At 51.6% G+C, this 13,437-nt stretch overlaps 1 protein-coding gene across 3 annotated transcripts in view; it reads right to left on the bottom strand.

Annotated features, from left to right (window-relative positions):
• The window catches only part of ADCY3 (adenylate cyclase 3), a 101,455-nt gene that overhangs the window by 51,505 nt on the left and 36,513 nt on the right, over positions 1–13,437 (bottom strand). For all 3 annotated transcript variants that reach the window (XM_017526968.2, XM_017526977.2, XM_017526951.2), the window contains exon 3: positions 1,721–1,870. In XM_017526968.2, the coding sequence (XP_017382457.1) occupies positions 1,721–1,870 (150 nt within the window). The remainder of the gene's footprint in view (positions 1–1,720; positions 1,871–13,437) is intronic.

Genomic DNA, 13,437 nt, shown 5'->3' on the forward strand with positions numbered 1-13,437 from the left:
GGTTACAGAGTACTTCTGTGTTTCTCATTTGACCCTGAAGAAACCTGCCAGACAAATGTCAGTGCCTCCACTTTGCAGATGAGGAAAAGTGAGGCTTTGTAGGATGGATAACTTATCTAAATTATCTACACGGAGAACAACAGCCCCAGGGTGAAACACAGGGCCTTCCTCATCACACAGGGGCCCCGTTCAGTGCGAGTTAAGATGTCCTAGATTGTACAATATGAGACAGACAAGATCGAAGCAGACAGACATGCTGAAAACTGCACAAATGCTATATAAAAAGAATGCTTGGCATAGCTAAGTGTTGACACATTTTTTTTTTTTTTAAAGTGTAGAGAACCCAGAGGGATGCCGCCACAGTGAGAGATCAGACACAAATAAGGCATGAGACAGTATAAAAGAAACAGAAATGGAAGAATGCCTTTCAAGAGGCTTTATAAGCCAGGAAAGGAGAATTCTTTAAACACACACGGGCTCTTCAATAACTTCAGGTCCCAGGGCCCAGGGGAGGGGTGAATACAATGGGCCATTAAGCCTGGGCCTTTGTCACAATGGCAGCCAGGGAAAATCCCATCCCACAGGGGCCTTCTGAAAGGAATGAGATTGGTAAATGGGGAGGAAAAACATCCGCTGGACAGTGGAATGAGGGACCTATCAGCTAAATGACTTAGAATGTGAGTGAGGCCTGATGGTGGAACCCCTGTAGGCCAAGAGCTCCAGAGTGGGCCCCAAAACCAAAGCCCTGTCCATCTGAGTGGCAGCATCTATGAAAACAGCAATTTCAGTGAATCAGGAGCACAGAGAACCTCCTGAACAAAAATGACATTGTTCCCAGAGCAGAGAATCATAGCATCAACCTATCGAGTTCGTTTTTGAAGGGGAAATAAACCTATGGATAACAGGAAATTGGTGGATGTAATTTCTGGAGGCCTTCAAAAAACATGTGAGATGAATCCAGGCCAAAGCTATGTAAAAGCCTGAGTGACATGGGAACTGGGAGGATGGTTCCGCCATGGAGAAGCTTGGGGGAAAGCCAGGACACCGAGGCAGGGACAGCCAGGCCTCTCTCCAGATGGAGAATGTCAACAGGGGTATCCCTGGGGAACGGGCTGGTTTTCCTTCTTCAGCAGTGACCTAGGGTGGGAAGGTAAGGGAGGGAGGAGCTCCCTGGGGGTGGGGGTGTGAGGCTGACAAACTTCACCCAGCAGGACCCTGAGGCCACAGGATGAGTCAACGCCCCACCTGTGGCATGAGCAGGTGCACAGGGTGGATCTGCAGTGGGACCAGCAAGAGAAGTAGGGGAGGCATGACGTGAAGTGATGCCCGTGATGCCCCTGACCTTGGCCCCGAGAAGGTCATCTGAGAAAGGAATGCAGGAAGTCATAGCTGGTTGCTTGGGCAATGCATTTCTTTAAAGGGAAAAGTTTTACATTACAGAAACAAAACAAAACAAAACAAAACAGAGCAGGAAGGCAGAAAAGGAGAGATCTGGGTCATGCAGAAGCAGACTTAGGAGTGAGAGGCTCCCTGAAGCTCAGAAGCTGCCCTCTAATGGCAGAGGAACTCAGGTGGCCAAGTTCAAAGGCAAACACCTGAACTGGGCAGATAAATGCCAAGCTCCACATAGTCAGGGGCTGTCACTGTGGTTCCTCTCCCTATGACAGGGTCACAGTCCCTGAGCCCAAGCTCCAGGCCCGTGGCCTCCCGAGAGCCTCACCTGCTGCTGGCTCTGCTCCTCCAGGTTCATCTTCACCTCCAGCGACTGGCGGGCCTCCAGGAAGGCCTTGCGGTGCTTGCGGTCGGCCATGTAGTAGGACATGATGCCCACAGTGATGGCGCACAGGTAGAGGAAGACATTGGCCAGGATCTGTACCCCAAAGAAGAAGAGAGAAAAGGCCAGTGGTGAAGGCATGTTTTCAGAAAAGGGGATGGAGGAGGAGGGGTGGGTGGGGACCAAAATCAAGCCTCAAGTTGCCTGAAGTCCAGGGAGGGGCCCAGCAGGGCCTGGGACCTCAGAACCTCATGGATAGTGGCCCACCAAGGGGCATGGCTCGAGAGCCTCAGACACCACTGCACGTACCATGGATGGGTGGCCCACCCAGGGTCATGGCTCGAGAGCCTGAAAGGCTCAAGGGTTCCATGAGCGGTAGGGTGCAGGCGTGCAAAGCTGGCTGAGGGGCTGTGGTTCCCCTCTAGCTTCCCAACAAAGCAAGGCTGGCCAGTCCCTCCACGGATGGGGCCTGAGTAGACCCTCTGCCACCCATTTACTCCTTCATACATTTGCTCAAGCAGCACATGCTCAGATGCTCCCATGTGCTGTGCTGACTCACTGGGGAGGAGGGTGCACAAATCCCAGGTCCCACTGGGCAGGACTATGTAATTCTAAACGCTCAGATGGTTTGGGTTGCCGCAGAAGCCCTGAAGAGGTCCCAGGCTGATTCAGTAGCCACAGTGTTGACCTTACACATGTGTCACAAGTTTCTAGTTTTCTGAGATTCACAGGTATCCCCTTAGCTAACCCCACCTGCCAGCAGGTGAGGGGTACCCAGTACCAATACTCAGGTCTCAAGCTATTGGGGGGGTTCCTGGGACCTGAGGTCTCCCCCACTGCCTGCAAGGTCAGTGTAGTAGCTCAAAGGGCTTCTGGGGCATCAAGTGCCCGTTCCCCATGCCTGGCACGCTGAAGACCCTCCAGGTGAGCCCCCCCCACTTCCACAGGCTGTAGAGACTGCAGATCTGATGGTCTCCTGCTGGGATAACCTTGGATACAGACCTGAACATCCCAACCATGCCTGACATCCAGGCCTGGCTGCTGCTACTCCAACCTCTGGCCATGACTGGGCCCCCACGTGGCTGGACTGAGTGCTAATCCCTCCTACTTCTTCAAGACTACTGGGCTCGGTAAGTCTTTTCAAGCAAGGCCTCTTTCCTGGTCCGGCTCCTCCAGCTTCCCTGGCGCCAGCTCCACGCCCTTCCCCTGAGGCTATGCCCACCCTCTCAGCCCTGGTTCGCCAATGCCCCGCCTGCTCAGTGTGGTTTCTTGGAACTGAGTCTGGAGTTGAGAAATGGGATGGGAAGAGAAGCGGAAGAATTTCTCAGTTTCTGGACCTCAGGGGAGGAAAGACTGGCCTCAGAGTAGAATGGATTCTGGGGTAGGTGAAAACTGCAGGGAAATCAATTTCAAATTTTAAACAAGATGGTCTAATAGACAAGGGAGGCTGGTTCTGACATGGGTTTTCTGGGTTCTCTTGTTTATGCCATATCCCCTCTGAACTGTCTTGTTTCATCAGAGCTGATCAGCACTCGCTCTGAGGACCCGCCACTGCCACACCCTGCTGAATGTTCCTGCAGCCTCTGTGGCCCTCAACAAGGGCCCAGGCCCACCACATCATGAATCAGGAGCTCAGGTAAGTCTCAATGCTGGTCAGCAAGTCACTGGGTGTAGATTCCCAAGCTCTGGCCTCTGGTTCCAGCCTGTAATGACCCGTCAATCTCCTGGGTCTGGGCAGCCCTAGCTGCCTACCTCATCTGTGGGGCAAGTCTGCAGGGGCAGGACAGCCCACCCCTGTCTGAGCGGTCGGTACCAGTATGGCCTCAGGCCACTCGGTCAACACCTGATTGGCCAAAAAGCTGCCAGCATGTGTTGAGGGAGTCCTAGCAAAACCCACAGACACGCTGGGCTCAAGAGCACCTCCAGCAGCCCGGAGGTCGCTCTCCTGCGGGGGCTGCGTGACCTTGGAAGTCTGCTTGCCCCCAAGCTCATGATGCTAGAAGCCAGGAGACCTGGGTGACAAGGTCAGCCTTCCTTACCAAGCCACACATCAGCGCCCAGGGCCAAGGGTCTCCAAGACTCAGCGCTCTGGGTCCTGGAGGCCAAGGGAGAAGACACATGTGGAGGTGGAGGCCAATTGGGAACCAAGCACCTGGGCCCCGCACTGCTGGGGTCGGGGACCCTGCACGGAGTGCCCTCCCCGCCCCCCCCCACATACACACACAAGGCAGGCTGCCCTGGGGCCACAACCATTTGAGTATCTCACTGGGCTGAGGAAAGAGCTCTGCACTCTGGGTCTTCCTGCTTCCAATGGACATGCCCTGCCTGGCCATCACATGAGGACAGATGGGACAGGCTCTATCAAGTGAGCAGTGCTGAGCTTGTGCAAGGAGTTGCTGACATTACCCCTTGGTTGTCTACCCAAGACCTGCTGTGCAGACCATCAGAACAACAATCTCAGAAAAACTTCACACCAGTCACCAAAGATCACGACCCAAGGCTGGAAGCAGGGCTCAGGTCTGGCTCATGCCTGGTGCCCCTCTATGCAGGACAGTATTTCTTTCATTGCTCTGCAAGTTTTAAAAAATAAAATCTGCTTTTTCACTCAACTTGTAGGTACATACAGTAGGGAACATAAATTCAGTGGAACCCTGAACTCTGACCCTGCCCCTCACCAGCTTGCAAATTTCCAGGTCCAACCACCACGCTGAGCTCCAGTTTGAGTGCTGAGCTGAGAATCGACTCCCCTCAATGCTCCCCCTAGCCCTGACACTGTCTGGTCTTCGCCCACCTCACTTACGAGGACAAAGGCAAGGCCATGAGACCTGCCGACAGAGAAGCGCGTGCCGTCCTAGACACCAGCACTTTATCAGCCTCATCTCCTCTAGCTTTGCAACCAGTGCTGAGGTAGGTGATGTCATTCTGGTTTTACGAAAGGAATTGAGATTAAACAATGTGTTCCAACTACAGGGTGAGAACTCCTCCCACATTGCAATCTCAGGCTGGGCTCGGTGGCTCACTCCTGTAATCCCAGCACTTCGGGAGGCTGAAGCAGGTGGATTACCTGAGGTCGGGAGTTTGAGACCAGCCTGGCCAACATGGTGAAACCCCATCTCTACTAAAAATACAAAAATTAGCCAGGTGTGGTGGCATGTGCCTGTAATCCCAGCTACTCAAGAGGCTGAGGCAGGAGAATCGCTTGAACCTGGGAGGCTGAATTTGCAGTGAGCCAAGATTGCACCACTGCGCTCCAGCCTGGTGACAGAGCAAGACTGTCTCAAACAAAACAAAACAAAATTAGAGGGCGAGACCTCCTCCACATTCAAATGTCTTTCTATGGTTCAAAACCCTGCCCTAAAGCACTCCTCAGTTTATTTACATATTTCACAACCCCACCTTTTCCCAGGAAAGAGTGTGGACTTTTTTTTTGGTGGTGGGTGGAGAGAGACAGGGTCTCACTTTGTTGCTCAGGATGCACTGCAGTGGCGCAATCATGGCTCACCACAGCCTCAAATTTCTGAGCTCGAGGGATCCTCCCCCTCAGCCTCTGAGTAGCTGGGATTACAGGCACACACTACTAGTCCCTGCTAATTTTATTCTTTGTAGAGACAGGGTCTTGCTATATTGCCCAGGCTGCTCTTAGACTCCTGGGCTCAGGTGATCCTCCTGCCTCAGTCGCCCAAAATGGTGGGACTACAGGTGTGAGCCACTGTACCTCGCCTACGGATTTTTTAAACTGAAATTTTAGATGGCCACGAAGATGCCAGCCCTACAGCCCTTAGGTGTGAGCTGCACATATTTTAAATCTGAAACAAAGAAGAACACTTGCAGACTTTCCACAGCTGCCACACACAGTGGGGGTCGTAATCTCTAAGCTATTAAGGTTCAGAAATTTCCTGCTTCATATTTATAAATGTGTATCTCACTTAGCAAAATGAATGTGTCCCTCAAAATATGTCTGCAAAAAGTGAGTTTCACTCCTTCAGCAGTGAGCCAGGCACTGAGCTGGCCCGGGGAAGGGCAGTGGCATGACGCTGTCCCTGTCCACAGGGCAGGCAGGTGTGGCCACAGGAAGGACCTGACGGCGCGTAGGCGGGCAGCTGCCGTCCCTCTAAAACCCATCCCTCACGACTGCCTCTCATCACAGCTTAGGAACTTGAGACCCAGGAAAAAATTCGGCCTCTGGAGAAAACCTGAACCCTAGTGAGACTCTGAAATAGGTCTTTCACGTCACCATGACATATGGGTTTCTCTGCACCAGGCCTTGAGCTCTGCTGATCTGGGATTAATTTTTCGGTGCTCCCACTCCCAGGCAAGGGTGAGAAGAGATCCTCCTTTTTAGAACTCTTCTCCCTCCAGGGCTGCCGCACCCGCACCCAGTACTTTGCAAACCCCACCCCACCTGGCCCACCTGGCAGGCTCTGTCACCTGAGAGCCCCGCAGAGACCTCCCATCTGCTCCGACACCCGCACTGCTGCACCCCAGGCAGCCCTTCCTGCTCCCTGTGCCCTGCCACTGTGTGCTGACAGACCCGTCTACTCTACCAGATGGGGCATCTGGGAAGCTGGGCACTGTCCTCACGCCTGTGTCCTCAGCCCATCCTGGCTCCATTCAGCCCCAGGTGCCCAGGAAGCCTCACGCTGTCAGGCGGCACAGATGTGGGTTATGACTCACCCACCACCCACCCCTCACCCCTTCAGCCTGTGGTCAGCAGGCGAACAGAGCAGAAACCATCAGTAAACACGAGCTTCCGGCCCCAAGTCCTTCTCGGGGTCCAGCTTCGCTGCTTCCGGCCTTCCAATGAGCATCCCCTACCTACCCCAAAGAACCCTAGCCCTAAGAACAAAGAGGAACAAGGCTCAGTCACTCCCCTGAGGACAGCAGACGTGGCAGGTACATTTTGGAAGCCATCTAGAGCATCAGACAGAGCAGACAAAGAGGCAGGAAGAGAGGTGTGAAGAGTTGGGGAGATCACAACCAATCAGGGTGATGCTGAGGACAGCTTCACAAAGACATGGGCATTAAAGAAAGATGCGGGGTATGTCTGAAACACAAAGACCAGCTCAGACACCACACTGGGTGAGTGGCACACAGGAGACTTCTCCCTCTCTGGAATCATGGAGAAGATATCCCGAGGGCTCTCGCTCTGAGTGCTCTGCACATACAGGCACCATCTGAGCACCAGACACAGGGGAAGAGAGAGCTGGCGCTCCAAGCCTTGCTCCTGGGTGTGGTCCTTGGCCCAGGGGCAGCAGCTGCACCCAGGAGCTGGCTGCACTGCCCAGTCCAGGACCTGGACTCCCCAAACCCATGAGGCTGAAAAGCCTGCTCTGGACACCACCAAGGTCACCTCTTCTTGCCCCAGGGCCCCCTTCAGATTGCACAGCATGGTCAGGCTCTGTGTGACAGGTGCACAGCCACTGGGTTCTCTATTTATAGATCTTTTTAAAAGTTTTCTTGATCCTAAAGTTTTCCTGGAAATAACATTTCAAATGAATTGCTCTGCTTTTTTAAAATACACAACATTTTAAAAATATAAAGTGCGTCTCCCAAATGGATAAACACTCGGACTAGAGTGTCATCTAACCCATGACAGTCTGATACAGTGCTTCTAATATCCTGGCTCAGAATGCAACCATGAGAAAATTCCTTTCCAAAATCCTCCCTCCTGCAAGTTTATGCATCTCAAGATCCTGCGCATTTGCTAACAACCTGCAGGGAAATGGGCTGCTCTGAGTGGGACTGCAGAGTGAAGTCACCCCAATGGAGGTGATCTGGTGGCTCTCTTACCCAAACCAATCTCTCCCTATAAGTTCATTCCAGCCTGAAGATTCCAGAACGCTCCAGAACTGTGGAGAAGCTGAGCGAGAGAAAGCTGCTCAGGGTGCACTGCCCGTGTCGCCCAGAGACCTATGACGTTCTGTGGCTAGAGACCAGCTGCGCGGGAGGCTCTTCATTAAAACTTCTCAGATGGTTTGGGAAAAAAGTCTCCTAGCAGCCATGGGGCAGGAAGGAGCAGGGGAGTTGGCCCCTCCAAAGGCAGCCAGCCTTCTCTCACCCAAGGAGGCCCAGCCAGAACCTGTGAGGCCGCCACTTAGCACAGATGGGTCCCGTATCTGGGGCCACCCTCACTGCAGACCCCTGTAGAGGCTGCTGCAGTGGCTCCTTCTCAGCCAAGTCCCTGTGAAATCTCCCTCCCCTCAGAGGCCTTCCCCGCCCACCCCACTCCCTCTCCCTTGAGTCTGGCCTTGAGGCCCAGCACAGAATGTTCTGCACTTGCCCTTCTCTGTCCTTACTCCTTCGCCTCCTCGACTGGAAAGCAAGCTCCATGCATGCGGCCAGGGCATGGGTAGTTTCCCTGCTGGCTCCCCCGCGCCCAGGACTGCGGCACACAGGAAGCCACAGGGGACAACTGACGGATGGAGGGACGGGAAGAGGTCAGGCCTGAGGGTCACGCAGGCCTGCCCATGGCTGCCCACAGGCAGGGGTAGGTACATTTTGGGAGCGATCTAGAGCATCAGAGCATCAGACAGAGCAGACCAAGAGGCAGGAAGAGAGGTGTGAACAGTTGGGGAGTCACCTCGCCTCTCTGACTGGGTTCCCTGCCCTTGCAGCGACCCCGCACGCTATTCCAGTAAGACTGAAAGAGATCATGTGCAATACACCTCACACAGGGCTTGGCACAAAATATGCTTTTCATGACTTTTTCTTTGCTTCCACGGAAGGCAAAAATAGTACAAAATAATAATACTTTGAGGGCATTTTACAAGAGCCTCATGTTCATCTTCCTATTTGTTTCTTACAACAAGAGGAGGCAGGCCAGTTTTCTTATTCTCATTTTGCAAAAGAGACTTAAAGCCAGAGAAATACATTTATGAGCCCCAGTTTCTTAACAGAGCTGAGACTGAAACCCAGATCTTCCACCCCTGGGTCCAGGATGGTGATGGTATCTGCCATGGTGGGGCTACAGCCGGGGAACAGGGGGTTCCGCAAGAGCTAAGGATCCAGTTAGGGCCTGGTGCATCTGGGCAGGTGGGGAGGAAGAGGCATAAGGTCTGCAGACAGTGGGCAACTCTCTCATGCTGCTTTGGGCAAATTCTAAGCATCGCTGCACCAAGAGAGATTCTGGGATCTCCAATCAATACAACTTTAATCAACACAACACAAGGCTCAAGCCTGGGGTGCTGCTGCCATACCCTTCCACACTGGGTATCTGCCATGTTTCTACCATGTGCCTCAAAACAAAGGGGCCTCCAGAAGCATTCTGCTTATTTTATGACTTGTGCATGCCCTTGCTAAAAGATGCTCAATGTTGACCCTCTTCCAAAACAAAGAGGACTTCCAGGACAGGCATCCAGCCAACCTGACATGTTATGCAAGGTCCCTCACAATCTGCCAGGCAGCCAGCACAGCTTCTCAGGTTGTGCACCGCCAGGGGCACCACACACAGACCTGTCGTGAAGGCTTCCCCAGAGACGTGGAACATGGTGGCCTTGGCCACAGGCTCTACTGTGTTGAATCTGGTTGCTCCTCAACAGCTCCTCTGCCGCCAACCACAACGGGCCTCTCTCCAGTCCTCTCTACGAGATGTGCTATTTCAGGGACCCAAGGCTCCAACCAAAACATCCTGCCCCTGCTGCCTGTGGAGGTCATGTTACGACGAGTCTGTGACCTCACCCTTGTCAAGCACGTAGCAGAAATAATAAATGATTCAAACATAAGAGTATCAGAGCTCAGAAGAGAATAGAAATGGTACATAGTGACAAGCTGGCTGCTTTAGATGCGGTATGAGGGAGACAGCTGGCCCTAGTTCTTCACTCGCCCGTAGAAGTATCAGGCAGCCACATCCTTGCAGAGTATTAAATCTCCTTCCAGCCAGGCACGGTGGCTCATGCTGCACCCCCTACAGCAGCACATTTCTGAAATGCATGTGAGGACTGGCTTTTCCTCTTGTGCTTCCACCATCACCAGCATTGGGAGGCCAAGGCGGGCAGATCACTTGAGGTCAGGAGTTCGAGACCAGCCTGGCCAACATGGCAAAACCTCGTCTCTACTAAAAATACAAAAATCAGTCAGGTGTGGTGGCAGGCACCTATAATCCCTGTAATCCCAGCTGCTCGGGAGACTGAGGTAGGAGAATCGCTTAAACCCAGGAGGCGGAGGTTGCCGTGAGCCAAGATCTCACCGCTATACTCCAGCCTGGGTGGCAGAGCGAGACTCCAACTCAAAAAAAATAAAAAAAGTCTCCTTCCCTCCTGCTGGCTTTGACCATGTGACTTGCTTTGGCCAAAAAGACGTTAGCATCTATAGCAGCAGCACATTTCTGAAATGCATGTGATGGCTGGCTCTTCCTCTTATGATTCTGCCATTACCAGAACACCACACACCAAGAAGCTTGCTGGTACAACAGAATGAGAAACTGACTCAGCAGAACTGATCCCAAAGCTTAGAGCCAAAGCCATCTGAGCCCAGACCAGATCAGCACCACCCCAGCCGACCCACAGATGTGCGAATGAGGAACGCATGTCATGACACACTGAGTTTTGGGCTGTTATGCAGCATTAGGTAAAAACAGCTAACACCGATGTTAGGATCCTAGAAGCAGTGTCATTTAACTGAGATGAGAATGCCAAATAAGACCCAGCCACGGGAGAGGCTGGAAGGGCATTCTGGACGGAGAAGACACTCGCAGTACAAAGGAGACCCCTACACAGCACAAGGCACCGCCTTCCCTCAGTGCAGCATCTCCCCCAAGATGACGCAGTAAGTACCTGAGGTCACGCGTGTCACATTTGTAGTCCCAGGGCCTTGCATAGCTATTGTGACATAGCAAACATGAGCTGTGTGAACAGCTACAGTGGTAAAAAGAAGCTGAAAGAACAGTGCATTCTCCATCGAAGTGTTCCCCCTTGATAAGAGCCAAAATGAAGATAAATATAGAGAAGTGGTTCTCAGCCAGAGGTGGCAGCCCACCACCAAGACCACTCCGCAGCGTGTCTGGAGACATTTTAGACAGTCATGACTGGGAAGGCGGGTGCTACTGGCCCCTGGTGGGTGGAGGCCAGGGATGCAGCTGAACATCCTACACCACACAGGGCAGTCCCTCCACAAAGAACCATCCAGCCCCAAATGTCAATGGAGCCAACGATGAGAAACCCTGGCCTGGAACAAGGCCTTCTTCCTTTCTAGTTCCCGAGTGCTCACAATGAACTTGTTCAAGCTTTTCTGCTGCAGAATAATGAACTCTAAAGCAATGGTGTACACAAGCAGATTGATTTTTATGTCAATTGTAGAGTCTGCGGGCTAAGAGGAGAACGCTGCTTATTGAACATAAAGACACAGCAGCCTGATCAGTGCACCCACCAAGAAGGCCCACATTTCAGGGGTGTCAATGCTCAAAACCGGAGAAGACCATCTGGTCCACCTCCCTGTTTCCATTCAGGAATGGGAGCTGAGATGTAGCATCTTATCCTAAGCTAGGGATTATTCACTTGAACTTTATGGGCTAGGCTTTGGAGGAGCTGGTGAACCCCTAAGAGTAGGGGAGAAATCACACTTTGCCCGACTCTGGGAAGCAAGTCTGTTGCTCTCATCAGGTTTTCCTAATTAGCCCAGATGACTGAGAACCACAAAACTCCTCAAAAGCTCCCCCATCCTCTTACTGCTTCACTAGACAGAAACATCTGCTCACAGCATTTCCTGTCTCCTCTTATTGATGTGACCTCAGTAGTCACCTTGGTCTCTTTCTCCAGGCCAAATAATTCCAATTCTACTTAAAGAAGTCCATTTTAAAGCCAAATCATGTTCGGTCTCAGGTCTTTTTTTAAAAAGTGATCAATTCAACCCTACTGAGTACTCTGGTGAGTGGCAGACCCCACACTGGGCCCTGGAGATTATAAAATTACCTCAAGGAGCTGAATCTACTGACAGTAAAGAAGCTAGCAGTGGCCGAGCCTAGTGGCTCACACCTGTAATCCCAGCACTTTGGGAGGCTGAGGCAGGTGGATCACTTGAGGTCAGGCGTTTGAGACCATCCTAGGCAACTTGGTGAAACTCCATCTCTACTGAAAATACAAAAATTAGCCGATGTACAGTGGCACACACCTGTAGTTCCAGTTATTGGGAGGCTGAGGCACAAGAACTGCTTGAACCTGGGAGGCGGACGTTGCAGTGGGCTAAGATCATACCACTGTACTCCTCCAGCCTGGGTGATGGAGTGAGGCTCTGTCTCAAAAAAAGCAGCAGCTAGCAGTGAACAGAGCATGTGCAAATCCATTCCGAGGGAGAGTAGAGAAGTCAGCAAAGGCCCCCACAAGGGAGGAAAGCTTGGGCTGGCCACACTCAGTTGCAGTTTTCACATGTTCTGAAAACACCAAGCTTTCACATATATTTGGGCATATAGATTCTGGATGATAAAGAAAATTCAAACCAATTTCTAGCTGACGGCCAATACTAAGTGAGGCCAGAGGAGAACAGGGCTCCACGCTTTCACTCATGCTTTCCCACCTGTAAGCAACACTGGGTACATTCACACGCCCAGATCCCCTGACTGTCTGGAACTGATTTTAGATGAACTTGAAAACAAATGTACCAGCTCGGAGGAAGACAAGTGTATAATCTGGAGACAGAAGATATTTATGAATCCAGATACAGCATCACACAAACTTAAAATGTAAAAACTTGAAGGGAACAGATCACTGGTGACACAAAAACACCAAGGCCTTCCCTTGTGTTTGTGTCCATGCAACAGAACAAACTCTTTGGATTCTAAAACTCCCTACACCTTTCAATTCAGAAAACGACATTTTTAGAGTAAAATTTTTTGCACACCCTCTGCAGCAAAAACCATATTATGTGCTCTCCTGAATCACAGCTTCCTCCTTGGGGGTTTGATTCCTCTTTTTTCTCCCCTTTAGTCCTTCTAGGGGTTTCTCAGCAATTCCTTCTTTCCTACAGCCTCTCACAGCTTTCTCGGGGACATTCGGCTCTTTTCTTTTTCCCAGTCACTGGTTCTGATGCAACCCTTCCGCTCTGCTTCTGAGTTGCTATTTTTTCTAGTTCAGCGTTTCTGAGCCAGGCACACCAGCATCCCAAGGGGACCTGGTTAAAATGGGAGATTCCAGGGTCCTAGCCCACAGAATCCCCAGCATTTGCATCTGTGCCCTTCTCCAGGTGATTCTCTTCTATGGAATCACTGTTCAAGGTGGAGTCTAGATATGAAAACAAGGCAAAGAGCTTCCAGCCTTCCTGGGTCTTTAAACACTCATGCTGCTGTTTTAGGCCATCTTCCTATGCCTATTTTTCTATGCATTTGTTTTTTTCTTCTGTGCATTTATTTTTTTTTCTATGGATTTATTGTTTTTCCTTCTTTTTCTATTTTTCTTCTATGCATTTTTTTCTTCCCCCTCTCCCCCCAGAAGGAGTCTCACTCTGTTGCCCAGGCTGGAGTGCAATGGAGTGATCTCAGCTCACTGTAACCCCCACCTCCCAAGTTCAAGCAATTCTCTGCCTCAGCCTCCCTAGTAGCTGGAATTACAGGCACCTACCACCACACCTGGCTAATTTTTGTATTTTTAGTAGAGACAGGGGTTTCACCATCTTGGCCAGGCTTGTCTTGAATTTCTGACTTCGTGATCCACCCACCTCAGCCTCCCAAAGTGCTG

This window comes from Cebus imitator, unplaced genomic scaffold (genome assembly GCF_001604975.1).
Source record: "Cebus imitator isolate Cc_AM_T3 unplaced genomic scaffold, Cebus_imitator-1.0 Scaffold1, whole genome shotgun sequence".
NCBI classification, from domain to species: Eukaryota; Metazoa; Chordata; class Mammalia; order Primates; family Cebidae; genus Cebus; species Cebus imitator.